At 42.0% G+C, this 25,833-nt stretch overlaps 1 protein-coding gene across 1 annotated transcript; it reads left to right on the top strand.

Annotated features, from left to right (window-relative positions):
* Positions 1–2,507: 2,507 nt before the first annotated feature.
* On the top strand, positions 2,508–25,258 carry olfm3a (olfactomedin 3a). Its single transcript, XM_070985980.1, has 6 exons — positions 2,508–3,076; positions 20,274–20,417; positions 20,880–21,035; positions 22,149–22,368; positions 23,555–23,661; positions 23,942–25,258. The coding sequence occupies exons 1-6, from the start codon at positions 3,008–3,010 to the stop codon at positions 24,617–24,619; spliced, it is 1,374 nt and encodes a 457-aa protein (XP_070842081.1). The 5' UTR covers positions 2,508–3,007; the 3' UTR covers positions 24,620–25,258.
* Positions 25,259–25,833: the final 575 nt, after the last annotated feature.

Raw genomic sequence — 25,833 nt, 5'->3', positions numbered from 1 at the left:
AAGGATGGCTCCGGCGAGCTCATTGGTAAGCAGTGCTTAAAGTGTCGTATTGAAAAGCAGTTTCCTTCCCTGTTGCATTAAAATATGACAGGAGGTTTTTTTTTTCTGCTGTGGAGGGAACACTGTGTTGCTGTCTGAACACAGCATGCCTCCCAAAACAGACTGCTCAAACTGTATGGAATCAGAGCCAAACTATCAGCCCCGAAACTGGGGGTCGTGATAAAATGGAGATGAATAAGGACATGCAGAAAAACAATGCAGAAATGTCATGAGAGTGTGTAAAAAAAAACAACATTTTCCCTGACCCTACTGTATGTAAAGGTATGTGGATCTTACTTGAACGGTACTAGAGTTTCATATACTCCCAGAGTAGTGTGAAGACAGCTTGTTTGCAGCTTCAGTCTGCTGCTCCCACTGCAACTCTGGGTGTTTATGAGTGCAACCAGACACAAGCTGAGTATCCCCGGTGAAGCCACAGTATTTCTAAGAACAGTTAACCCGCCAGCACGCCTCCAGTTGACAGCTCAGGTACATGCCAGCAGGATTTTTGTTTCTACTCACACTTCCTATTCCTCACTCTTGGTCAACATGTTGATGTTTGCTGCTGATGCTGATGAATTAGCATTAATCACAGAGTACAGCTGAGGCGGATGGGAATGTCATAGTTCAGCAGGTACTTTGTTAAAAATCAGAGTATGGCACAGCACGGAAAGTTAAGGGGTAAAGTAAAGTATGATTGATCTTGAAACATAGCTGTGTGTACCAAATGCAATGGTTTTCCATTACACACAAGTGTGGGGTCAGAGGGGATCAGCAGAGTCTTTGGGATTCATCCTCTGGGGATCATGTACTTTACATCTGCAACAAAATTCATATTTTACAAAAGACAAACATGTCAACCTGCTGGGAGCCTGAGAGAAAAATTCAGGGGATCACCAAGGTCAGTAGCATTCATCCTTTGGGGACCATGCATGTACGTGGAAAATTTCACAGCTATCCATCCAATAGCAATTGAGATATTTCAGTCTTAGTCTCTGGTATAATTTTTACATTTACAGTACTGTTTCCATCATTGTGTCCATTCTTAGCAACATTCTGCATACGATGCATCCAGCTGCACGTCATTTAGAATGTATGAAGGTGTCAAGCTGGTCAAAGCTGTGATTTTGGATTAAAAATAGCTGCTTTCTCTCTCTCCAACAGTCTAGAGTGTATCTACAGTTGGTCTCTTACTTTCCTGTATGTAATTCTAGAGATTCCTAAAAGCCTGAGCAGAGTGAACAGTCTCACCAACATCACAAGGCCAGAAAAAACTGCAGTAAAGCAGTAATGACCTTTACTGAGAGTGCTTTGCACTTTGAAAGACGCGCCACAGAATTCAAAGAGCTGCTGTACAGACCACAAAGAGAGAATTACATTGATGGAGGGATTTTGAATACAGGCCTTAAAAACTTTCCAGTGGCACTCTTAACAGTGACATCTTGTTCTCTTGTCTGGTTTTGCAAGTCCACGAAGAAAGAGACACTCAAAACGTGAAGAGAAAGACAGTTCAAACATAACCGAAGTGAGGAGAGAATTCACACAGACAAGGAGCAGAGGATGTGCTGGAGGGCTTCTTCTTCGCGGCGCCCCCGAGCAAAGCGTCACGCAGCTGATGACCAGATTATGAAGCCTTCAGCTGCCAGCAGTGCACCTCATGACACTGTGCCGCTGCTGTTCCAGAGGCAGCATCGTCACGCTGCCGCTGCACTGCTGTGGTTTCATGAACATCTCAGGCATGAGATATTCATAAAATTATATGTGCAGAAGCCATTGCTCGACCTTGTAAATAAAAACCTCACAGCTGCAGCTCTGATTGAGAGCCATAAACACTTAGGTCTTTTATCTGTGTTGTTGTTTTGTTTTGTTTTTTGCTCAGCCTTTTCCATGGCTGCTTTTAATCCCGATGACCTTGAAGGTTAGTGTATTGCATATGAACATGAAGTGCTTAACACATCGTGTCAATTGTGAGATGCACAGTTATCCATGAGGTACTCAGCCAGCACAAAGCCCTGTGCAAGAGGCTGAGTGACAGACATTTTTTCAGTTTCTCAACACCACTTCTTACATCATTATCATCCATGCAGAGCTATTTGAGCAGACACTAAATGTCAAACTGTCACCGGTCAGTTTGCACACGCGTGTGCCCGCAAACACAATCTTGTTTCCTTTATTTTTGAATACATTAAATGGACTTGCATTTATATCCTGGAGACTTACCCTAAAACCATAACCACTACTTGCCAAACTCTAACCCTTAACCTCAACATAAACCTAAGCTTACCCCAACCTTAACCCAAGCTTCACACTGAAATTGAATTATTCATGTAACAGGGATCTGCATTTTGTCGCCATGAGAAAGGCAAGTCCCCACCACATGACAGTGTAATCAGATGTCCCCACAAAATGCATGACACACACACACACACACACACACACACACACACACACTTTTTGGCAGAAAGTACATAGTAGGCTTAGTAAGTGTGGACACTGACATAAATAAGCTTCTTTTAAAAAAAAAAAAAAAAAAGACAAAATCTGAAGGTGAATAAGAAGGTCATAGATAGATAGATAGATAGATAGATAGATAGATAGATAGATAGATAGATAGATAGATAGATAGATAGATAGATAGATAGATAGATAGATAGATAGATAGATAGATAGACTGCCTAAGGTCATCAAGTGATGTCACATCCTTGGTGCGCCTCCCCTGCAGTCTGCTGGGACTGAATATTTGAATATTGCCCCCTCGCTCCAAACTTTTCTCCTCGGCGCTGCCTTCAGTCGGAGCACCGGGGAGCGGTGGGTGTGATGCGGTTGAACGTGTGGTCGCTGTGCCGCCGTCGGAGCGCTCTCCCTGCGGTTCGACAGCAGTAGAGAGGAGCTGAGGTGAACAGCGGTGCAGGAGCTCTATGGTAAAAGACTGCACCTTGGAGAAAAGTGACTGCCTGAGCCCGTAAGCATGCGGGTCCTGTTGAGCGTTCTGTACCCCGTCCTCTCCCTCATCATCTTCGGATTATATCCCTCCATGGTGAGTTTCTTTTTCCGTATTGATTTCTGATTCAGCCGCTTGTTTCATATCAGTGAGCTGATATAATTACTGCTCACACTTAACAGCTTTGTTATACTCGGGTTTGAGGACATACTGGCTGTAGTTTCTCTACAGTAACCCCGATACGTGACAGTTTCCTTTATGGAGACTGTCACGCCAAACTTCACTCAAAAGTCCCACAATTTAATGTTGCCTTACTAAACACCAGCAACATAAACCTGCTTAGACGAGATTTAAGAGGCATTACAAAAACACATAAAACACTACACGTCGGGGAAGGTTTAATGCACCTACCTTCACTTCTTTCTGTAATTATTATTTTAAACTCTGAATAATCAGCATGCCTTCAGCTCTCCTCCACAGACGGTGGTGTGAAACAAGTAGTATGACTCAATTCTAAAACTTAGGACTTTTTGAAAATGCAGTGCTCGTTAGCAGATTATTTACAGGACGAATTTACAAACAGACCTTATTTATTCCACTAAGTGTGTGAGTGCTGTTTTATCGGAAATATGTTTATCCGATAAGCAAGAAAACATCGAAGTGGCACATTTTTAACGCAGATTTGCGCACCACATTTCTCAGAACAAAATGTGGAGTAGTGGATCAGTCATACAGTGAGCAGGCATCGTATTTTCTCTGCATGGCACTGCGTTATTTGGACTGGATTCATGCAGAAACACAGTTTTTCATGTGACTAATCACCTTTTATTATTCACCCATCTCGCCCACTTGTGGATCTTCTTCTGTTTGAAAGCTAAATGGGTCATAATGCAATTATGAGGGCAAGTGCATTAGGCAACAAAAGCATTTCAGCAGAAGCTATTGATTGTTTTCTGCCTAACACACGGTGTTGCTTAAGACCTAAAGATGCCTCCATCTGTCCCTTATCCAACTAATAGGAGCATGGCTGTGTCCCAGTGGCATAACCTCTCTCTCCTGCCTTAATTTAATACCTTGCTGCTGTTTCTGTCTGTATTGGGTTTATCTCTGTGCTTAACCTGAAGCAAATCTGAGGGAAATTGAATTGCATGGGCAGTGCTGTTCCTCGGGAAAGATGAAATAACCATGACTAAAGCTGACAAGTCAAAGTCCCCTATGATTAATGGATAAATCAATGTGTTGCTCAGGGCTCGGGGTCTCCTGGTGGCGAGGGTGAAGAGCTGTCCACTGTCTGCTGCTGAAACTTCACAGCACAAGCTATGCAACAGCCCACGGAGAAGGAGGAAATGTTATTTCAGATGCAGCTTTTCAGTTCTTTTGAGCAGAGCCTAATATGATGCTGATGAGAGAACAGTGGCAGATACTGCTTATTCACAGGGATGAGATCCTTGATCCTCTCCTAGCCGTCAAACAATTAACCAATTAGTCCGCAGACAAAAAAAGAATGACAGGATGGCAACTTTGTAATGAGTTCATCCTTTGCGTCATTTATCGAGTAGCAGTGGCAGATCATTCCTAGTTACAGTGCAGCTCCTCAAATGTGAGGATGTGCTGCTTTTCTTTCATTTCATTTCCAATGCCTTTTTTTTTGGTTGCTGGGTGGCTGTACAGGAAAGCAATTGGATGTCTTCAGTTTTGTTATTTTAAAGATCGCGTAGGTAAAGTAATTAATTGAAAAAGACCGAATGAAAAGAATGAGGCCAGTCCTAGTCTACTTAATAGAGAGCTCTGGTTATCTGTGTCACTGTCCTCATTTTAAGAAATACGTTTCTGCGCTGTTACCTCCGCTTATCTCTGACGACTATCATTCAATTCAGTTTCTTTCATCTGTTTGTGATTAAATCAATGAATACCCCACTGCCATTGAAGAATATGAGATATCGCCGGAGCTAGAGCTGCATGCAAATTGCTAGAGCAGCCCCAAAGACCTTTCCGCTTCAGTGTTTAAAAATGATCTGGGAAGGCAAAAACTTTTATGGTATTACACTAAGCTGCAAATTATTAAGCTGTCACTCACAGGCTGTCAGACCTCATACACAAGGCTTTGTTCGTTTTTGTAAGAGGTGGCAGCCTCTACCTCTTGGCATTTAGAGCTGCCTTGTGTTTTTTCCCTCTCATAGATTCAGTTTAGCAACTTAAAAATGACCTGTTACAACCCAGATCTGCTGTGGACAAAGTGGCTAAAGCTACGACTAATGGATTGGATTTTCCCTCTGTCGTGGTGTGGCATCCGGTTAGGCAGATATTATACCTCTGCAGAGTACACAATCGATCCCTAAGGAGCCTTTGTCAGAAAATGAAATATTTGCATAGCGTAGTTTTCCCTTATGGTCTGTGCCAGCCGGGTAATTACACAGTGGCTGCTAACAGCACTGTGCTACCCTCATCATCATCAAAATGATAGCTGGAATTTGTGTTTTTATGATTACACATTATATGCTGCACCTGGAGGACATATTGATTGGAGGAGAAAGAGACTTAATAGACTCCAGGAGTCTGACGTCAGACCGGCGCCCGCTTTAGATTCAGACGACATACCTTCCCTCAGTCATCACGCCTAATGGCTGTAAATTTGTTTCAAAATCCATTTTGAGATTTCAGGTGGAATCACGTTGATTTTGAATATGTTATATTTCATCTCTTTCACTATTGCCCTTCAACATAACTGAATTTATGATCTGTAATGCCAGTATTAAACAGTTTTTTTGTTTTTTTTTTCCTGCATGTCAGTGCAGCACAGTAGCTCCACTATCACAGCATCTCCACACGACTGTGCTCGTTCAGCTTTGCTAAAGCTAACAACTTGTTGGCAGGACATGGCTTTTCAGACCAAATAGTGCCATAGTGTTCCCTGGGATGTGCATTTTGGTCAAACAGGTGCAAACTATTGTGCCTTTTCTGCAAGTACATCATAAACTTTAATTCTTCTTAATGTTTGCACCTCGGTGGAGAAACAACCAATGATGTGCATGGCTGCATCGAGCAAAACCAGACTAACTGTGAATAATGCGGATGTTTATTAGCGGTTCCTCTCGGGGATTTTGTTACAACACCAGTGGGATGGAGCTTTGTGTAGGCACTTGCCCTCTGTGTCAGCCACTGTGAGTAGGCGGCTGCATGAGGAGGCGGCCGGCTTGCATGTACACACCCACACACGCAGTCACACTCACACACACAGTCTAATCCACTTGCAGTGTGAATGCCAGTTGTGCCAGTTCACAGGTTAAGAGTTTTCATCCTCAGCGTCCGTCAAGAGGCGTCCGCTTTTGATCATGAGTGATTTGATCACACGGGAAAAGTCAGAAATGCGTTCAGAGCTGCAGAGGTGGGGAAATCCTGCAGAGAAACTGTTCCATCCTCTCACCGCTACGACACCCTGTTGATCGTTAATCACAAAGGCATTCTTTGAAGTTATTGTGTGTTGCAGAGCTGAAGGGGTCGTCTGCCAGGCGCTGATGTCGTTTTTTTTTATTTTGCTTGTTTGAAATCCCTTTTCATTAGCATGTGTGCGGCTGATACGCTCAGGCTTGGTAGGAACATTTGTCTGGCGCAGATGCCATATTAAAAAGATGAGAGATGCTGTGGGGACACACCTACACATGCACACAGCCATTTAGCAATGAAAGAAAAAAAAATGCTGGAGGTTTCACATCAGTGTTTCCACCAGGGGCCAAATTAAAGATGACACCCTCTAACTATATATGTGTCAACACAAACAAAGCAAACAGCCACACGACAGCCAGCAAAGTCATTAGTTGTGACGCTGCATGTTTCATGCGTGAAGCAGGCAGCGGGGGGTGGGGGGGTGAGGGGGTGGGGGGGGGTGGGGGGGGTGTTAGAGAGGATGGACTGGAAATAAAGACAGTAAGTCCACAATGATGGATGTGAATCGTTTCGAGCAGCAGGGTAAATACGCAGTGCTAGAAGCTCGGACTCAACGTCGTGAGCCTGCGTGAGCTTCTAATGAGTTTTCTGTCGCTTTATTTGAATATGTGCTCGAGGATGTGCCAGTTGTTTGGTGTGAGGCAGCCACATTTTGTGAATAAGTCGACTGAGCTTATGTTTGTCAGGCAAATGAATTCATTCTGCTGATTAGTAGTAAGACCTGACAGTGACAGATTGCCACCAGTTACCTCTGAGCGATTTTCTGTTCTTTCTTTGGGCTGTTTTGCCCTTTTCTTGCTTCAAGTCCATATTATTTATTCCCAAAAGACATCAATAGAGGTAATAATAATATGTATAAATATGAAATGCTCAAAAAACGGCATGTTTTTACGTATGATTAGGACTATTTAAAATGACTTTCCCTTGTTTTGAGATCCTCTGTGTGAATGCATCTCAGTTAATAATAGTCTAAGCATAATTACAGGAGTTGAGACATGATGTTGAAACTACCAGGGGCATAGTTACGGCCCTCTCCCTCTGTTCCCCTTATGATTACTCTAATTACAGCCCGAGCGGTCTCCATATCAGACGCATATCAGTGGATGAGAGCTGAAAGGCTGGGCTTGAGAGGAACGGAAGACATTTGTGGTCTCAATAAATTTATACTGTATTCAATCAACCAGTGAGACGATTATGGGGTACGCTTGTTAATTTCTTACCAGCAAAGATAAAATGTAATATAACTTATTAAGTAGCTTTAAACAGAGACTGATTTAGACTGATGTTAAAGTGCTAGAGCAGATTTAGAGTTTTAGATGAGTTACCCAAGTCTTAGGTAACTTACAACTAATGTGTCTAATGTGTGTGGCAATGTGTATATTCTCTGTGTGTGTGTGTGTGTGTGTGTGTGTGTGTGTGTGTGTGTGTGTGTGTGTGTGTGTGTGTACGTGCGTGCGTGCGTGCGTGCATGCATGCGTGCATGTGTCGAACTGATCAGCTGTTCATTAAAAACCCTGTTAGTTGGTGTTCTTGCACAGTTGAAATGACAGCATTGTTTGAATCTAACATAACCCTGTTTGGCTGCTTGGCTGACATGCTTGTGTGTATTTTTAAACAGTGTGGTTTCATTTTTAATGGTGCGAGGGATCACGTTGTGTTGCTTAACACTCGAATAACATGGGAGCTGCTACAACTATGGCAGCCTGAACTCTGCTAGCATCCAGGACAGTTAATTAATGATGTGCTCCTTGGCTTTGGAAGTTAACGCTCAGTTACTGTTGGAGGATAATAAGGCGGGGTACTCTAACAATTGCAGCGTATAATCACTTGTACTCTACTGTTGTGTTTTTTCTCCTTTTTTTTATAAGGGGCAGGGAATGCAATGATTTGATTTGCTGTTCTCGCCGTCCTTTTGGGGGCTGCACCATGCATCATCATCAGAGTCAACACAAGTCATGCACCGGTCAGGCAGCTGCAACCAACCAGCCAGCAGCCACCAGAGCAGACAAGAGAGAGTAAAAAAGAATAGAAACAGAAACAGATAGCACTGTTTATCTTTAGAAAATGACAGGCTGTGATAGGGTGCTGCAGGTAACAGTATGCTGGATGCAAACAGAAGCCCAAGTATGGACTCCAGGCAGTGTCCAGAGAATCAGGTCTAGAACTGTCAGGAGCTTTCCTTTTATACAAAGAGCCTAAAACCACGCATTCCCAGCTACTGTAAATACTTCATCTGGTGTAGGCGAGGGGTGGCGGCAACCAGGCTAACCATCAACATCATCAACACGTCTACTCGCTTGCTTCACATTGGCTCAATCAGACATCAACCAGACTTTGTCCTGGGGAGCTGGAAGGGCCAATTAATATCCAATTAATGTTCAGGGTTGCAGTAATGCAAGTAATGAATTTTTAGTTGATCTTGAGATAACATGCAGATTTTTTGTCCCTCATCGACCAATCAATTGGTAGAATTTCAGCTGACCTTCCTTTTGTTGACTACATTCCTGGATCTCTTCATCAGGATGAAAGTGTCCACAAGCCACCAGCCAGCTAACTACTGTGCGTTTCCATTACATGCCCATAAATTCCACTTTTTTGAAGCACTAAGTTCAGGCCCGTTCTCCAGAAGTTGCTGAAAGGCATTCTAAGAAACAGAAAACCACCAGGAAGGAAGTTTAAGGAAAGTAGCTACAGCAAATAAATTGCAATCTAACTTCAAAGAACCTCATAGGGTGCACTGACCATACTAATGATGGTATCCCATAATTTCAATTACGGTGTATTGCCCTGCTGATTCTAAACCAGTGTGACCACATACATCCTTAAGTTATGCACAGTCTTCTTTTTGGTACATTCTTCTGCTTCACATCAGAAAGGAGGCTGAAGTGGAGAGACTTTTTCCTCAGCTTCAATATCTGCAAATCCTGACGTCGCTGTGGAGCATAATTAGGAGAAAATTCAAAGGTTGCTGAAGAGCAAGAAATAATCAGGTGAGCCACTTTGCTGCAACAGTTTGTAAAAAGTCTGCAGCTTCTGTGGCATTAATATGGCAGGACTGTCCTTTTCCACGATTGGAAAGCTGTTGAGAGTGTCTTCTGCGGCCCTAATGAGGAGGCTCTAACTTTGCAAACACTTACACTGAGACGCTGCCAAGACTTGTGCATGTTGATGGCACAGATTTGATTTGATCAATTAAAGAAGGGTTCTTATCACGGCAGACTGCTCCACTAGAATGATCAACATAATAAGCAAAAAATCCAATTACAGGGCCTCCTCGGGTAAAATTTATCCCCAAAGAGAGAGGCATTCTTAAAATGAGGGTGCTTAATTCTTTCTAAAATACACCAGACTTATTACCACGTTTTAATTTTGGCTGCATTGATTTAACATTCTGCTGTTGAGTGTGGACACCCGGATGAATAAAAGAACAAAGGTACCCATCGTCGCTTGAGACACCCTCAACCTGACTTTATTTCAGCACAGCGAGATATAGCTTTATGTCAGAACGCTGTCACGGCTGCTCAGTATTCTGCTTGTGCATGGGTGTGCCATTCAGTGTGGCCTGGAGCTGTCCACTGGTTTTACTCCACCGATAATGTTTGATGACTGTTTCATTATCATCCTCCGCGGTGCTTATGACTGACATGGCGTCTTGTTCAGTCGGAAAACTCGTTGAGGCGCACCCCAGAGAAGAAGCAGGAGGGTGTGAACAAGATAGTGCCGTAGCTCATTCAGAGACCGGCGAGGGCAGAATGTGCCGAGCTCCCGCAGAATTATCTATTCAATCTTCTCCTCGCTGGGGTCAAAAAAGGCAAGAAGGTGGCACGCCTCTAGGAAATTAATCTCCCTGCACGGCTTTCATCACAGTCACATCTGAGGGAAAAGATGGCTTTCTTTTTTTGCTGTGTCTATTCCCCCTCCCCTTCCTCTTTCCCTCCATAGTATGCTGCATCTCTGTCAGTGCACTGGAACCTTTTTGGTCTCGGGATTAGCTGCCGGGATCGCTGTTGCTGCTGTGTTTAGGGGTGTTACCATTTGTCATTGCTGTCTTGGATGTCTGCATCAGTCTGCTTACAGAGGTGGCTGCACATGCAAGTTCATCTTCCCCTGCCATTAGAGCTAAAATGTTAACTCATTTAAGCGATATGATCATCAGTTACAGTACTGACATGCACATTCCACTTCACTTGCCTCCAATACCCTGGTGGGTTTTTGTTTGGACAGGTTGATAGATGACTGGATAGATAGCATCTGTTTAGGTCTCTGTCTTGTGGCAGGCAGGATGGCACTGTGCTATGAGATCTAGCCTTATTGGCATATCTGGCACCTGGATTTGTTTCTGCAGTTATTAACAGGACTGTTTTTTTTACTTTTAATATCACGCAATGCCGATTTAAACCTGCTCATACAAGTTTAAAAAACATGTCGCAAACCAAAGCAGATGCAGATGGTCTGTCATGTCGTCTGATACCTGCTGTAAAGAGCTAAACAAACAATCTAAGGGAGACGTAAGCGCAGTGAAAAGCACAGTTCTGATGTTCTGCTATGTAACACACACAGATATCCAGTAGTCTAGTAAAGGCATGTGTGACATTTGAGAGCTGTTTCCAGTCTATCACCTGAACCCTCCTTATTGTCAAAGATTATGGCTACTTAAACTGTTCGTGTCCACTTGTGGCCTCTCTTTCGCTCCAGCTGATGCTGTTGAAGGATACCTCTCACGCTGTTTATCTAGTCTCTAACAGATTGATTTCTGCCATTGCCACTGGCAGTCTTTTTTTTAGTGCCCTCAGGGGAGTTCCTCACATTGCCAGAGGTATACTGCTGCAGCTGTAACATCCCACTAATCTTTGCATATTGTATTTCCTGTTTTATTTCGAAAGACTGTCGTCTCTGGTCATTTCAGTTCCCTCCCCCTTGGTCATTCGCACCTGCTCCCAGTTGCTCACCTGTCTCCTGGTCTTACTGTCATCCAACCCCATCCACATACTCGCCTGCCAGATTGCCTTTGTTTATCCTCATGTGTTAATTCATTTCCAGCATTCTCTCTCGTCTCTGCCTGGTTTTGTTAGCTTGTGTTGGTCTGACCACTTGTGCATGACCGCCTGGTTTAGTAACTTCACCTCGTGTGACTTGTCTGTCTCTGTGCTTGAGTCTCTGATTTGCTCAGGAGCATCACAGCAGCTTAGCAAATGGAATCAGCCGTGAGACTGGCAGAAGAAATTAGATCAAGAGACCAAGGCTATACTCATCAGAGTGGAGACAGTTTACGGTGCAGACAGTTGGCTGAAGTACAGTATATGAGCCGAGAGGAGTGTCTAGTTGCTACAAAAGATCCACTAGATTTACGGGAAATTAAATCTATGAAAAATTACTGAGATAGAAGCTAGAATATAAAGCAAGTCATTTTGAATATCCACAGAAGAAAACCTACTAATCAATCTAAAATCAATGATAATACAAGAGAAAACGAAGGACAAAACAACAAAAAGACAGAGACAAAACAAGGTTACTTCACTGGAATTGAATAACACGCATGAAAAAATAAAAGCAGGAAGCAACACAAACTAATATCCCTCTCTATTCAGCAGTGTTTTCAGAACTCTACTTGTAAATTGCTCACGGACACGGATGAGGGCACAGGAAGTGATTCAGATCTGATGACAGTGGGTTACTCTCCTTGACTTCATTTACTAACTCAGTCCTAACCACATTACCCATATTAACCTATTCATTCACTTTCACCCCCTCATCAACCCCCTGTGTCTTTCCCTTAGCCACACAAAAAGGTTGATGAGGACAAAGTTAATGGTAAGTGTAAAGTAGCCCAAGTAAAATACACATTGATGACAGAATATTAAAGAGAAAATGGATTCAATTAGGTGTGTAATTGGCAGGATACCTTTCTGCTGTGACGAGCATGAATCATAGCTTCCACAAGGAGGAATTCATTACCATCATTGTTTGTGCTTCGGAGGTGCACTGTTGACTTCTGAAAGTCAGGCCCACCTTTGTGCAGCAGGCCAGCTGTGAGCAAAGAAAGTTGTCCAGGTGAACACCGACAGCGGTGGTGACTGACGGCTTGTGATGGAAGTCTACAAACAGAATTGTCTTGACAAATGGCAAGAGGATAGGTATTGCCACTCAACCGATACTCTTACTAACATATATCTACTATTTCAACTGAACATCTTCAACAAATGGATTTACTATGCCAATCTTATTTTGTTAAAAACGTGGAATTTCTTCTACTTTTCCAAATGGTTCCAGAAACAAATTTAAGTAAACAAATGTCAAAAGAACTAAGGGCTCAATGAGGGCATGCCAAACACACTTTTGGTAATTTCCTGCCCAGGTTCAATGGTGCATCTAGGGCGCATTTGGATATGAGGTGCTGACACGCAAGCCTGCTCACAATGACAGTGCTAACATGTTGATTTTCAGGTGTAATGTTTATTGTGTTAGTATGCTGAGTGCTTATTAGCGGGTACATTTGAGGCTCAAGGGACTGTCATCGCTTTAAACAAAGTACTTGCGATGGCACAAAATAAAAGTTATTGCCACTCATCCTTGTACAGACATAGATGTCTGTACGAAATTCTATTGCAATCCATCCACTGGTTGTTGAGGCATTTTGCTTGAAAACCACATCAACCTCATGGTGATGGCGGAGTGAAAGTCAGCCTGTCACCAAAATCATTAAGCTACATTGTCTGGGAACCATAACCGTCCGTATAACATTTTGTTCCAACCCATTAAGTAAATGCAGAAATTTTAAAACATTGATGTGCTGGTGACACTACAAGACTGCAATCTCTTATAGCTGTTGAGACATTACACTAAAAAACATAAATGTCAACTTCATTGGGACACCAAAGGTAAAATCAGAGGATCACCAAAGTCAGTTGCGTCTGTCCTCTGGGGACCACAAAGGTCTGTCCGAATTTTCATGGCAATCTATCCAACCGATGTTGAGGTATTTTAGTCTGGACCGAAGTGGTGATCCAATGAACCACCTGACACCACATATATCAATTTTAAAATGCACCTAATCAATATGGCAGCTTGAAGCTTTTAGGCTAAATCAACAGATAACACCAAACAAGGGCCACAAGGTAATAATTCTAAAACAGAGCAGTTCATGTCATATCATGCTATTAATACCTCCATTCCTTTCCTGTCATCTGGTTAAACTTTGGCCATATGACAGATACAGTCATAATACACAGTCCTGAAAATGTCACTCTTGGCTTCACTGAAGCATGAGAAGTTTGAGGGCTGATTCACAGTTCAATCAGGTCGCCTCATAAAACTGCAGCACTAATAGACGGTGGAGCGAGACCGACCTTGTGCGCAGCAATAAAAGTAATAAAGTCGTGATCGTCCATTATTAGTGGCGACTGGACTGTCTGCTAATCTTTGAGTGTGTAAGTCATATTAGATCATTCAATAATAGAGGCCTGTTTTTCAAATAAAAGGTCAGTGTTAGATAACACTGTGGCATGTTGGGTGGGTGCTGTAAAGTGACAGATTAGACCTGTCTGAAGATTATTGGGTTTTATTTTTGGTGAAACTGTCATAGAAATGTAGAGTCAAAGGTCATTTTGCAGGCCATAATTCTTGATATTGTTGTATCATACTGTGTTGTATTCTAAGGTGTTATATGGTTGTTTGTGGAAAACAGAGCACTGCATAATGTCATCCTCAAAAAGCTTGTCATGTTCAAAGGAGTCTTCATGGGTGAAAAGGATATAAAGAAAATCAAGTGAGTTCAGTAAGGTGTAAAAATGAGATGAGATTGTTCTTGTTGATAAAGAATGTAGGAACAAACATAATAGAGAGAGAGAGAGACTTGCCGTTCTTGTCCAGGAGACAGAAAGAGGTAAGAGTGGTAAACCAGGTAAACATGTAGAAACCAATTTCAGAGGCAATGTAAGATAAAAAATCTCAGATATAAAATCTGTCTTAGTTTTAAACCGTGGTGCACTTTGTTGCGCTGAAACGTCCTTGTCTGTAAACTGCTGAGCGTGAATAGAAACTTTTGATTAACATAATAAATTGATGTGCTTTTGCGGGGTTTTATAAATGACACGATCTCTATTTTACAAGTGTTGGTTCCAATGTGCATTCAGCGTTATTAGCTAATGTGCGAGTATTTTCTAAGGTTTTATGCACTCTGCCTGACAGCAGGAGGTCGTGGAGGCAGTGTACTGTACTGTTTAAGAGCTGGGGGGTGGTAGGAAATCCTCCAAAAGTCAGAAAATGATTAACGAGAGGTTAACAGGTGGTGTGCTCATAGTACACTTTTTTTAAATGGAGCGATTTAGTGATTGTAAAGATAGAGCATTTGGATTTTTAGAAAGGGTTTGTGCATCTTAGTGCTGATTGGGAGTGAAGTTGTGTGAAACATGAAAACGCATGGCCTCACTGGATCCCTTTTTATGATGAAACACGGAGGAGTGAAACATCTTGCTGCTGTTTTCTGGTTTGGACCGTAAACATAGTGAATGCTGGCAGAAAATATCGTCTGTTGGCAACTTTGCTGGCAAAATATTGATGACTGCTGTATATCAGCCTTCAAAAAGCCATGAGTCAAACCCTGGCAAAGAAAGATCAAGAATTCAAACTACAGAGGAAACATGAATGTGTCTTTGCAACCTGTTATGTTTTTGTGTGTGCAGTAGATACTGCATGTAACAACTTATGCGTGCGCTTGTTTGCATGTGTGTGTGTGTGCACACGCCCGTCTGTGTGTGTGTATGTGTGTGTGTGATGCCCGCACACAGAACAACACTCTGCTGGGAGAGCTTTGAGCTGCTGGATGCTGTTTTGTGAGGATGATTAATGACGAGACTTTGGTGCGCAGCTCTGTGAAACCGCTGTAGCCTTGAAGCTTGATCTTCTTCTCTCAAACGTGGTGAGAGATAGAAAACACTGAAAAATTATCTTCATCAACAAGACAGTTTCATAAGTGAAATACAATGTTATTGAACTACACAAGGTAAGACATGCTGTTCCTCACGTGAGACGCAGTCATACTTCGGCCTAATCGAATAAGTCATGCGCCATTGCTTGTATACAACCAGGCTTCATGTCTGTGCTGTCATGCATGAGTGAGGGATTTTTAATCAATGGATAAACATCAGTGAGATGGATTGTACTGCCGATCCCATCAATCAGCCTAACCCTGTTTTACTTGACTTCTTTGTGTGTTTTTTCTCCACAGTGCCCATCGGTGCCCTCCTTGTTTATCCCTCACCTCATCTCATCATCTTATGCTTGCTGTCTTTGCACTTCTCTGATACAGTACATCTGCCTGCATACTTTCTCTCCCACCTCGATGGCTTTCCCTCTAATTGACAGTCAAGTCCTCTTTCTTGGTCTTTGTCAGCATTGTCCTCTGTGTTTTTTTTTTTTTCTCAGCTACTTACCTACCTAATAACCACCTCTTCAACTCTTCTGTTTGCTCATAACCTCCACATTTTCTGATATGCCACTGGGATTATAGTGGATGACAAGGTGTACCAGCAGAGTCTTTGGTGGCAAAGTACATGAATATTTATATGGTTACAAAGGCGTCTCCAGGCTTGCTCGCCTGTTGTTGCTCGATGAAGTGTCAGCTAAATTTCTGTATCGCTACAGAGTGCATGGCCACAGGTTCAATGAATAATTGAGGAAATAATACTCGCTGTCACCTGAAGTTGCTCAAAGTTTCCGTCTTTAGTTTTCAAATTCTACAAACACTAGTTATTTTTGACCCTTATCTACTGTGAGCCATGCGGTTATGAAACATAATGAAACCCCATGTTACGGTACGTGTGGCAATAAGCACGGCCAGGACCCAGGTAGCAGAGACAGAGTAACAAAGTTTTATTTCTCCTGTGCAAACAAAAGAGCAACGAAAATCACCACTAGGGGGAAAAGGCAATGTGGGCTGCGAAAAACTAAACTAAAAAATGCAATGCTGCAAGCCTAAATGAGAAACTGTAGAAAAACTCAAAATTACCAAAATGGGGAAAACTAGAAATTCTCTAGAAACAAATTATCACCTTTGCAGGGAAAATGGTACGATGAACAATAACTAAGCAAACTCGAGAATACACTGGAGCTGGAAGCGAGGAAGGAGGCGAGGCGAACGGCGTGGCGAGACACGTGAGAGCAGAGCAAGGAAATCTTCCTGCACTGAGCAGGTGGAAGAGCTGGCTGAAGTAGCCAGCGGTTGATGAGCTGATGCCGCTCAGGTGTGTCTCCAAAGTGGCCAGGAGATCGTCCCCGCCTCCTTCCACGCTCCAGCGCTGCAGAGGAGGAGAGCGAGAGGGGAAGGGAGAAACAGAGGGAGGAGGGAAAATACCGCACAAAATCGAGACCGCAACACCCCACACAGTGCGTTATTTGTCTAAAACCTACTGATTGTTTAATCATAGCTTTGCAACCACAACCAGGCACTGCAGGCTCGTCAAGCCTCAGATTTCACTGCATGTTGAAGCTGTGTCGCGATACTCTGTATATAAAGAGTGTGAAGGTTGGTGTCTCTTTGTTAGCCAAAAATGTTGGCATGTTATATTAACTATCTTACTACATGCACAAACAGCCCAGCGTTAACGTGACTTCCAAGGCCAAGGAGCATTTAATACCCTGTGGAGTTATGTTTAAAATAAGCTTGGTTCATGATAGTACATCCACTGTGTACTATTTTCTCACTAATCAAGATAATAAACCATAACAAATCTCTGTCTTGCTTGTCCATATTTCCATATTATATTATTATATTGGAATAAAATGCATCTAGAATCTTCCATTTGAGTGTACAAGCTCCACACTGCAATACAAGAGCAGTGCTCTTTGTTGATGGCCATGTCTTCTACATGGATCATCAGCAGGTGAACATGCTGTTTTTTTTGGCATGAGACATGCAGCTTTGTCTCTTTGACTGTCTGCTAGCATGATACTATAAGACAGTTTAACCATCAAGTGCATATTTAAGTCAGATCTGACAGGGATCTCATTTTAAAAGAGGTCAACATTAAAAAGTCAGCTGGAGTTGGCAGATTTAACCAGCTGGCATAACTCACTACAGCTGAAACCTGTCAGTCATAATCAACAGTTGCTTGACTTAAAATGAAATCTGAAATCAAGAACCTGTTCCTTGAACGACAAAAAATTCAGATTGGTAAATCTGCCACCATTACTGTAAGCTTGCCAGGCATAGCAACACTAGATTTATTTGTGCAGTACCTTTCATAGAAGAAATGCAGCTCAGAGTGCTTTATAATACCGTAATGACATGCACCAAGTGCTTCCCATAAAAACGGAGATAGAATGAGCTTAAAAACAGGGATAGAAAAAGAATCCATTATAAGATGGAGAATAAAACCCACCTGATAATAGCAGTAAAAATAAAGATTTAAATAGAATAGGGAATGCGTAAGATAAGATGGAAAGGAAAAGCCACTGAATAATAATGCTAAAATACATTAAGTGAGCTGGCTTCCCTGATGTCTGTATGTAGTGTGTGCCATTGATTTAGGGTGTAATAGTAACTCAAGGTGCAACAGCAACAATAAATGTGTCTGTTTCAGGTCTGCATGATTCTATAGATAAGCACACAGCTTGCTGTGAATTAGATGTTATGTAGTCATGCCAGAGAGAACAGCTGTAAGTTATAGTTATATATGAATGAATGTGGGAGTGAGATTCTGTCTGGATCCATGAGGTGCTTCATATCTAGCTTTACAGTCCACTGTATGGATGAGGACTTTGACAACAAAGACATACCATTATCAGCTCCTTCTAATGGAGAGAGACAACCAGTTTCCCTACAACATACAATGCTGAGCTCCTGTTTACAATATTAAGTACAACACCCAGATAACAAAATGAATCCAGCCCATACATGGGCCACATGTTTATGCTTCTTCTGGCCCAGTATACACCCGGTCCCATGGCCTGAGTCTGGCCAATACATTGTCAGATCAAACATAAATGAGCCTGATCTGGCGCAGTGTGTTTGGCCCGGTAGTAAAAGGTCCAGTTCTGGCCCACATGCTGAAACATTCTCATTTTAATAGTCAGGTCCAGCTCTGGCCCATACACTGTGTACGGATTTCAAATTAAAAATGTACTGTTGGCTGAAACTTGGCCCATGAAGGGCTGTTGTTACCATAGAGATCCAAAGTCATGGCCCACTTCAGGGCGAGCCCCTGTATTGTATTTTTGAGTCTGTGTTATTTTCAGTGTTTCTAAAAATCAGAAAAATAGCATTTGACTGATGGGAACTATGAGTCAGATTAGATAGATAGATAGATAGATAGATAGATAGATAGATAGATAGATAGATAGATAGATAGATAGATAGATAGATAGATAGATAGATAGATAGATGCCTGAACACACTTACATGGAAATTCGTTGCATAGTTGTGGAGACATGACAGGACGACAACTTATAAATTCAATGTGGCCTGACAACTGAAAATGATTCCATATGATGTGCACAGAATGGATGTGTTTGTGTATGAACTATGCATGTGCATACATTGCAGTGGGAGTGTGAATGTGAATGAGTGTACATGTGTATATATGTGCCAGATGTGTGTCTGTATGCGTGCTATATAGTATTTTGAATACATTTTATTGTGACTTTAATATGGACTCTCTGAAGTCTAGCCTTGAGCTAAAGGAGATCCAGAACAAGCAATTAATTATGAGCGAATATGGACACTAAAAAAATGAAACCTTTTCAGACACCTACTACTCACGAGCTGCAATTTTCGAGAGTGCGAAGGCCATGCTACTCCTTTAATGGCAGAACACCCTCATTGATTTCATACTGAGACACATGTCGTTGTCTGCTTGCAGAATGTGTAGGATGTGCATCTGCTGCTCTTCAATCATTTCTGGTTTCATGAGCATTTCATGCATTAGTGATGAAAAACAAAGAGAAATTGACTGCTTTTAGATGCAAAATAACCCATAAACTTTTCTTGGTTTTATGAGATTCCTGACATGGTAACAGTAATAAATGAAAGCAACTTTATAACAAGGTGACTGTGAGTGGTTGTCCCCGTCTGGGAATCCGTCTTATTTATTTTTAATTACTGAAATGTGTACAAGTTTTAGCAATTAGCATGCAAAACATTTAATAATTGGATTCCTATAATCCCAAGTAGAACAGTGGGAAATGCTGAGAGCTGTGCATCAGTTTTAAATTGCGTCCAATAATTTGGATTGTTCTTAAAACTCATTTTTCAAGCGTTTAAGCTACTTTTGTGTTTATTTTGCTTATAGGCCATTTGTGTTAAGCTGAAGGGCAGACAGCCCCCAGTCATTTTAGAGTGAAGGCAGCCACATGGCTTCAAGTTAAGTTTCCCCGCACATTTTATTGAAACATATTTATACGTACTTTAAAGGACAAATTTTCAGCAATCCAGGTAACCAGGTGCATGCACAGGGATTATCTTATTTTTGTCATAGTAACAGTGTGTTTGTTTAATGTTCATCTTAACAACATCAAAAACAAAGGCATTTTGCATACGTTTAATTGCCGCTTCAGAACGTGCATCACAGATGAATGTCATTGTAAAAGCACCACTAACAAACAGTAAAAGAAAGTGGACTCAGTGTTGAACCTTGAGGTACACCTTTGCCTGTGCTTTGAAATCATTCACTATACACACTGAACCTGTCATCCATCCAATTTATGGACCAGTAATTACAATATTAGGAGAGGAGTGTGTACTTTTTAGTGTGCTGCTAAGCTTAAAATAACTTAACAGCTTTCCAAAGAGAACCAACCTATAAATATAAAATCATTGACCCTAATGTGTACATGTATTTGTTTTTACTTGCAGACTATCGGCCCAAAGGAGGGCTGGCAGGTTTACAGCTCAGCCCAGGATGCTGATGGGCGCTGTATCTGCACAGTGGTGGCACCAGAACAGAGCCTGTGCTCCAGAGATGCCAAGAGCAGACAGCTCCGCCAGCTACTAGAAAAGGTAAGCACATGTAATAGAGGGATATTTACTACCCCAGTGCAGCATGCACACACACAAACACCCACAGTCTCCTGTTAAAGATGGGAGCGATGAGGAAACAAATCTCTACAAGCTTTACTGTCCTTTTGAGGAGCTTAATCTCCTAATACTACTGTAGGTGGTTTATCATGTGCAGTTAGCTCAGGTACGCTGCTGCTAGGCTTTGCCACGTTTGCTCTTTTTCAACAATAGCCTTTTAGACATTCAGGCACACACGCAGGGTCACCAGGGAGAATCCATCAAAGTGCCTTTCAATTAGCTGCAGTGACAGGAAAGAAGGAGTCAAGAGAAAGGCATCATCTATTCACTTGTAGAGATAACTAAACTACACTATGTATACTATACTGCACAATATGACCAAATTTTCCATTTGTGAATGCCAGTGTTTTATGTTATTGTTTATAATGCCTTGTATTATTCTAGGTGCAGAACATGTCTCAGTCCATTGAGGTGCTGAACCTGCGGACTCAGAGGGATTTCCAATATGTCATGAAGATGGAGAACCAAATGAAAGGCCTCCGGACCAAGTTCAGACAGATTGAAGATGACAGGAAATCCATCATGGCCAGAAACTTCCAAGTAATCTACAGCCTCACTTAATCATAGCCTGGTTTTATCAGATGTTCAATGGATCTTTTGTATTTAGTTTGATATATACAGTATGTACCTGAACGGTTTTTATGCAGCATTGATTTCTCAAACATCACTGACAGCAGAAACATGCTTTCAACTGTGTCATTTTTCATCTTTTTTACAGAAAGTTTTTAGTTTATTTTATGTCAAAGCAGAGAGATACAGAAAGACTGGAAACATATGGGAATGACTGGCCCAGTGTTAGATTCAAACACAGGAAATTCTGTTACATTTGAGTCCTGCAAGTTAGATTTTTTAGCATTCTTTGACCTTTATACAGCCACTAATAGTGTACTGAATTTTTTTAGCATCAGCAAGTATTGTACTATCTCTATGAGTGTGGCATTCTTCGCTTTGATAACACGTCCAACTGGCAAACGGGTCCTTTTCCCTTCATTTCCAGAGCTGAGGAGCCTATGTGCATGTTTTTTTCAGTGTGCAGACCTTTTGTGTGTCCATGAAAATGAAGAATACATACAGAACAAAATATGCAGAAGCTCCCTAATTCAGAAAGCGCTTACATCTTTACTTGCTTCAGAGGCTGTTTTGCTGCTGCAGTTGCCCTGTGTGGAGTGCACTGGACAGCTGGTATGGGAGTAGGAATATCTCTGGTGTTGCAAGTTGCAAGACACTGAATGAGTTGGGAGAATAAGTGCATGGAACAACCACTAGCATGGCGAAAACGTCAGAAATGAAGCCATTGTATAAAAGGAGAAAGCTGACTACTAACAAATCTGAATATCACATGGAAATTGGAGGTAAATACAATGATAGCGATACAGTTTGTTAACAGAAATTCACTCCTTTTCAGTTACCCTGGCTTCATGGTTGGCTAATGGATAATAAGACTGGTCACACGTTAGCATGAGCACTGGAGCGACAAGGGATATGTGTATGATTCCTTACCAGTTAGCAGCGGTCCAGCCTCCCAGACCTTGCTCCTCTGTCAAACTGTATATCTTTACATCTATTTTGTTTGTCTCTGACCATTGCACCTATCCGCAATCTTCCACCTCTCTCTGTTTTCCATTTCTGCTGCTGTCACTGTCACTTCTGCAGGAGCTTAAAGACAAGATGGACGAGCTGAAGCCGTTGATCCCTGTGCTGGAGCAGTACAAGATGGATGCTGCACTCATCTCCCAGTTCAAGGAGGAAATCAGGAACCTGTCGGCCGTGCTGACAGGCATCCAGGAGGAGCTCGGGGCCTATGACTACGATGAGCTCTATCAGCGGGTGCTGCGACTGGACAACAGGCTCCGCAGCTGCATGGGCAAACTCAGTAAGTGGTGAATGCATGTGCAGATATGGAGTGTCTTAAACTGACTTGTTAGAGGTGGTGTCAGCTATGGTACTAGTAAATAAATGGTACCAGCCTAAATGGCTTTACATTACTGGATTTGCATATCATACATTGCCAGCGCCATATCTTTTTGAGTCTTTTTGTACTCATTGTATACTGTTGTTGTGTTGCTGCTGAAGAAAATAACTACAAGGGAAATGTCGCTTTAAAGAACAGACCAGTACTCTATAGCCTGATTGATGTTGGAGAATAAGACCGCAAACAAGTGTGTTCATTAAAAGGCGCATACAGAAAGCAGGTTACTTTTAGAAGCTCACTGTCAGTTGCTTTAATGTTTCTCTTTGTTGTTTTGCCCTTACGCCCCTCAACGATTTTTTTTATTTAAAAAATAATGTGTCTTCACCTTCACTGTCTCATACCAGTGTGGATAAAATTTTGTTTCTTTGTAAACCCTTTGGTCTATTTGGAGCCTTCAGTCCTTGAAACACTGAAATGTTCCAGAGTCTTTTGAAAAAGGCTTTTGAAAGTAACATATAATGGCTAATTGCCTCCGAGTGGGCTGAGGCAGGTGTCTGTGGACTTAATATCTACAGCCGCAGCATCCACTAATTCTACAGTCGTCTGTGTGAACTATGTGTTTCCTGCTTGATCATTTTCTTCATACTGGCTAAATAAGACCAAACATGGAAGACAAAATAAAGAGATTATTTTATTGTATCTTGCATTTATGAATGCTACAGATGGGGGGACTGGGTGAAAGCTGCAGCTTTCGTTAGATACACTGTTGCTGCATTACATTTTCATTTTATTGCTGTTAAAGACCAAATAATTTCTAATTGTGCTCAAACCAAATCTGTTGTCCTTTACCAAAATAATCAGCCCATAGCTAAAGACTCTGATGATGCATGAGGTCTGTATGGGCATAGTCTAGGCATGGCCAAAGAAAAAATATGGACTAGTCATGAGAGAGCTGAATTTCCTTTGGTTGCATTTGCATTTGCACCATTATGCTTCAAGTTAAATAAAGCAGCTCGCTTCCAGTCCTATCTTAGTATGCACAGAGGGCACACTCTCTAGTGGCACAGGCATGAAATTGGCTTGAGAAATCTAGTTAGAGACAAAAACCACCACAGCACATCTTATCACTGCATTTCTTTATTAACAGCGTGTGGGAAATTAATGAAAATCACTGGACCTGTTACAATAAAGACATCTGGAACCCGGTTTGGGGCATGGATGACTGATCCCCTGGCATCGACCAGAAACAACAGGGTGAGTTATGAAAGCAGGGGAGTGCTTTCCGAGGGATGTGCAGTGTGTACAGTGGTATATCTGTGTTGTGTTTTCAGAGTGGGCAGAATATGACAACAGCTGAAGATGGGACTAACTGTTATCATGGAGTGGGTTTCGATTTTAGCTCTGCTTTTTTGGATGAATTATATATTCTAAGTTATTTAAAGGCTATTACATGTATATTTAATGGTTTACTTGTTTCAGCTATATCAGGTCAACTGCCTCTTACTACCAATGCTCTTCGTCCTCTCTGATGTAGGTCTGGTATATGGACAGTTACACCAACAGCAAGATTGTGCGCGAGTACAAGACAATCGATGACTTTGTAGCAGGAGTGGTTTCCCGAACCTACAGCCTCCCATTTAAATGGGAGGGAACCAATCACATTGTCTACAATGGATCACTTTTTTACAACAAGTACCAGAGTAACATTATTGTCAAGTACAGCTTCGAGACCGGCAGCGTGCTGGCCCAGCGAGCGCTGGAGTTCGCCGGCTTCCACAACATGTACCCGTATACGTGGGGCGGGTACTCTGACATCGACGTCATGGCTGACGAACTGGGAATGTGGGTTGTGTACGCGACCAATCAAAATGCAGGGAACGTGGTCATCTCCCAGATCGACCCCGACACCCTGCAGGTCCTGAAGACTTGGAACACCGAATACTCCAAAAGGAACGCGGGTGAATCATTCATGATCTGTGGGACGCTCTATATCACCAACTCTCACCTGTCAGGAGCAAAGGTCTACTACGCTTACTCGACCAAGACTTCAACTTATGAATACATAGACATTCCTTTCCACAACCAGTACTTCCATATCTCCATGCTTGACTACAACGCCAAAGAGAGAGCGCTGTATGCCTGGAATAATGGACACCAGGTAATATTTAATGTCACCTTATTCCACGTCATAAAAACTGATGATGACTCTTAAACATACTTTTATAATCACAACGAAAGCACCATCATTTGTGATACAAGGACCTGCTAATTAGTCATGTTTTTTTTGTTGTTTTTTTTTGGACTCTGGTATCTTTACTTGCCACATGCTGGAACTTTTCTGATTTGTGGCCCTGGATTCTTGGCTGAGCTGAGCATGGACGTCCGTGACTTGAGACCTTACTGGAAAACATGTTAAACATTTTTTTTTACACTTTTCCTTTGCTGCTGATCAGACTGGTATGCCTTATTTGCTCTGTGTGGGGTCTGCTAGCCGAAGACTTTTGATAGCTTCTGCATGAATGTCCACATTCTGTCTGCAGTGATTTCCTATACTATAGCCGTGTTTTCGTTCTTTCGTTATCCGTTTTGCTGACAGTGTTTGCATTTTTGTCTATTTAAAAGTCTATTTAAAAGTATTTAAACCTTAAAGGCAGCCGCTCCTGCACATTTGCTACCATGTAAAGCTATCTGATTCTAAAACATAGTAGCCTTTCTTTTAAAGATGGGCCTGTAAAATATTGCTGTTATGTGAGTCTCTGTGGAAGAAGAACATTTGTATTTTTTATAAAACAAAACCACTGAAGAATATCTGTGCATTTTCATTAAAATTAAAATATTGTACATTTCATTCAAATGGTTTTGCCTGGTAAAATTGATACCTGCCATGATGATGGAAAAACATTCAGCTCTCCGGGAGTCGTTCTATGATTTTAGCCTACTCCAATCATTAAACTATCATTCCCACAGCCTGTCGCATGAATCCAAAAGAACGGACTTGGCTCTGTGGCTTGTACATAGACAGAGTGCTGTGGAAGTACTAATAAGCTTTCAGAGCTTTTCATCTACCACACACTGCTGAATCTTGCGGGGCTGGTTCAGTGAAAGGAATAACCGAATGTCACTCCCATAATTCATTCAAGGTACAGTATCACAGGGCTAAGAATAATGTGCATATACATCATAAAAAGCCCTCGTCTTTGTATTAAGTAAAGAAGGGCAAGGATGAATAAATATTGGAAACTGATGATGATGATGGGACGGCAGTATCTCTCACAGAGGAAGGGATTCAATATAGGCTTTCTGATGGCTTGGAAGTCATCCTTTGGCATTTCAATCAGCACGAAGTGGCAATGAACCGCTGAGATGATTCACAGCATTCACCATAATTTCCTTCTCCTCGCCATCGTGTCTCTATCTCCAATAACA

The sequence above is a fragment of the Chaetodon trifascialis genome, chromosome 18 (genome assembly GCF_039877785.1).
Source record: "Chaetodon trifascialis isolate fChaTrf1 chromosome 18, fChaTrf1.hap1, whole genome shotgun sequence".
Lineage (NCBI taxonomy): Eukaryota > Metazoa > Chordata > Actinopteri > Chaetodontiformes > Chaetodontidae > Chaetodon > Chaetodon trifascialis.
This window is presented reverse-complemented; position numbering and strand designations above follow the sequence as displayed.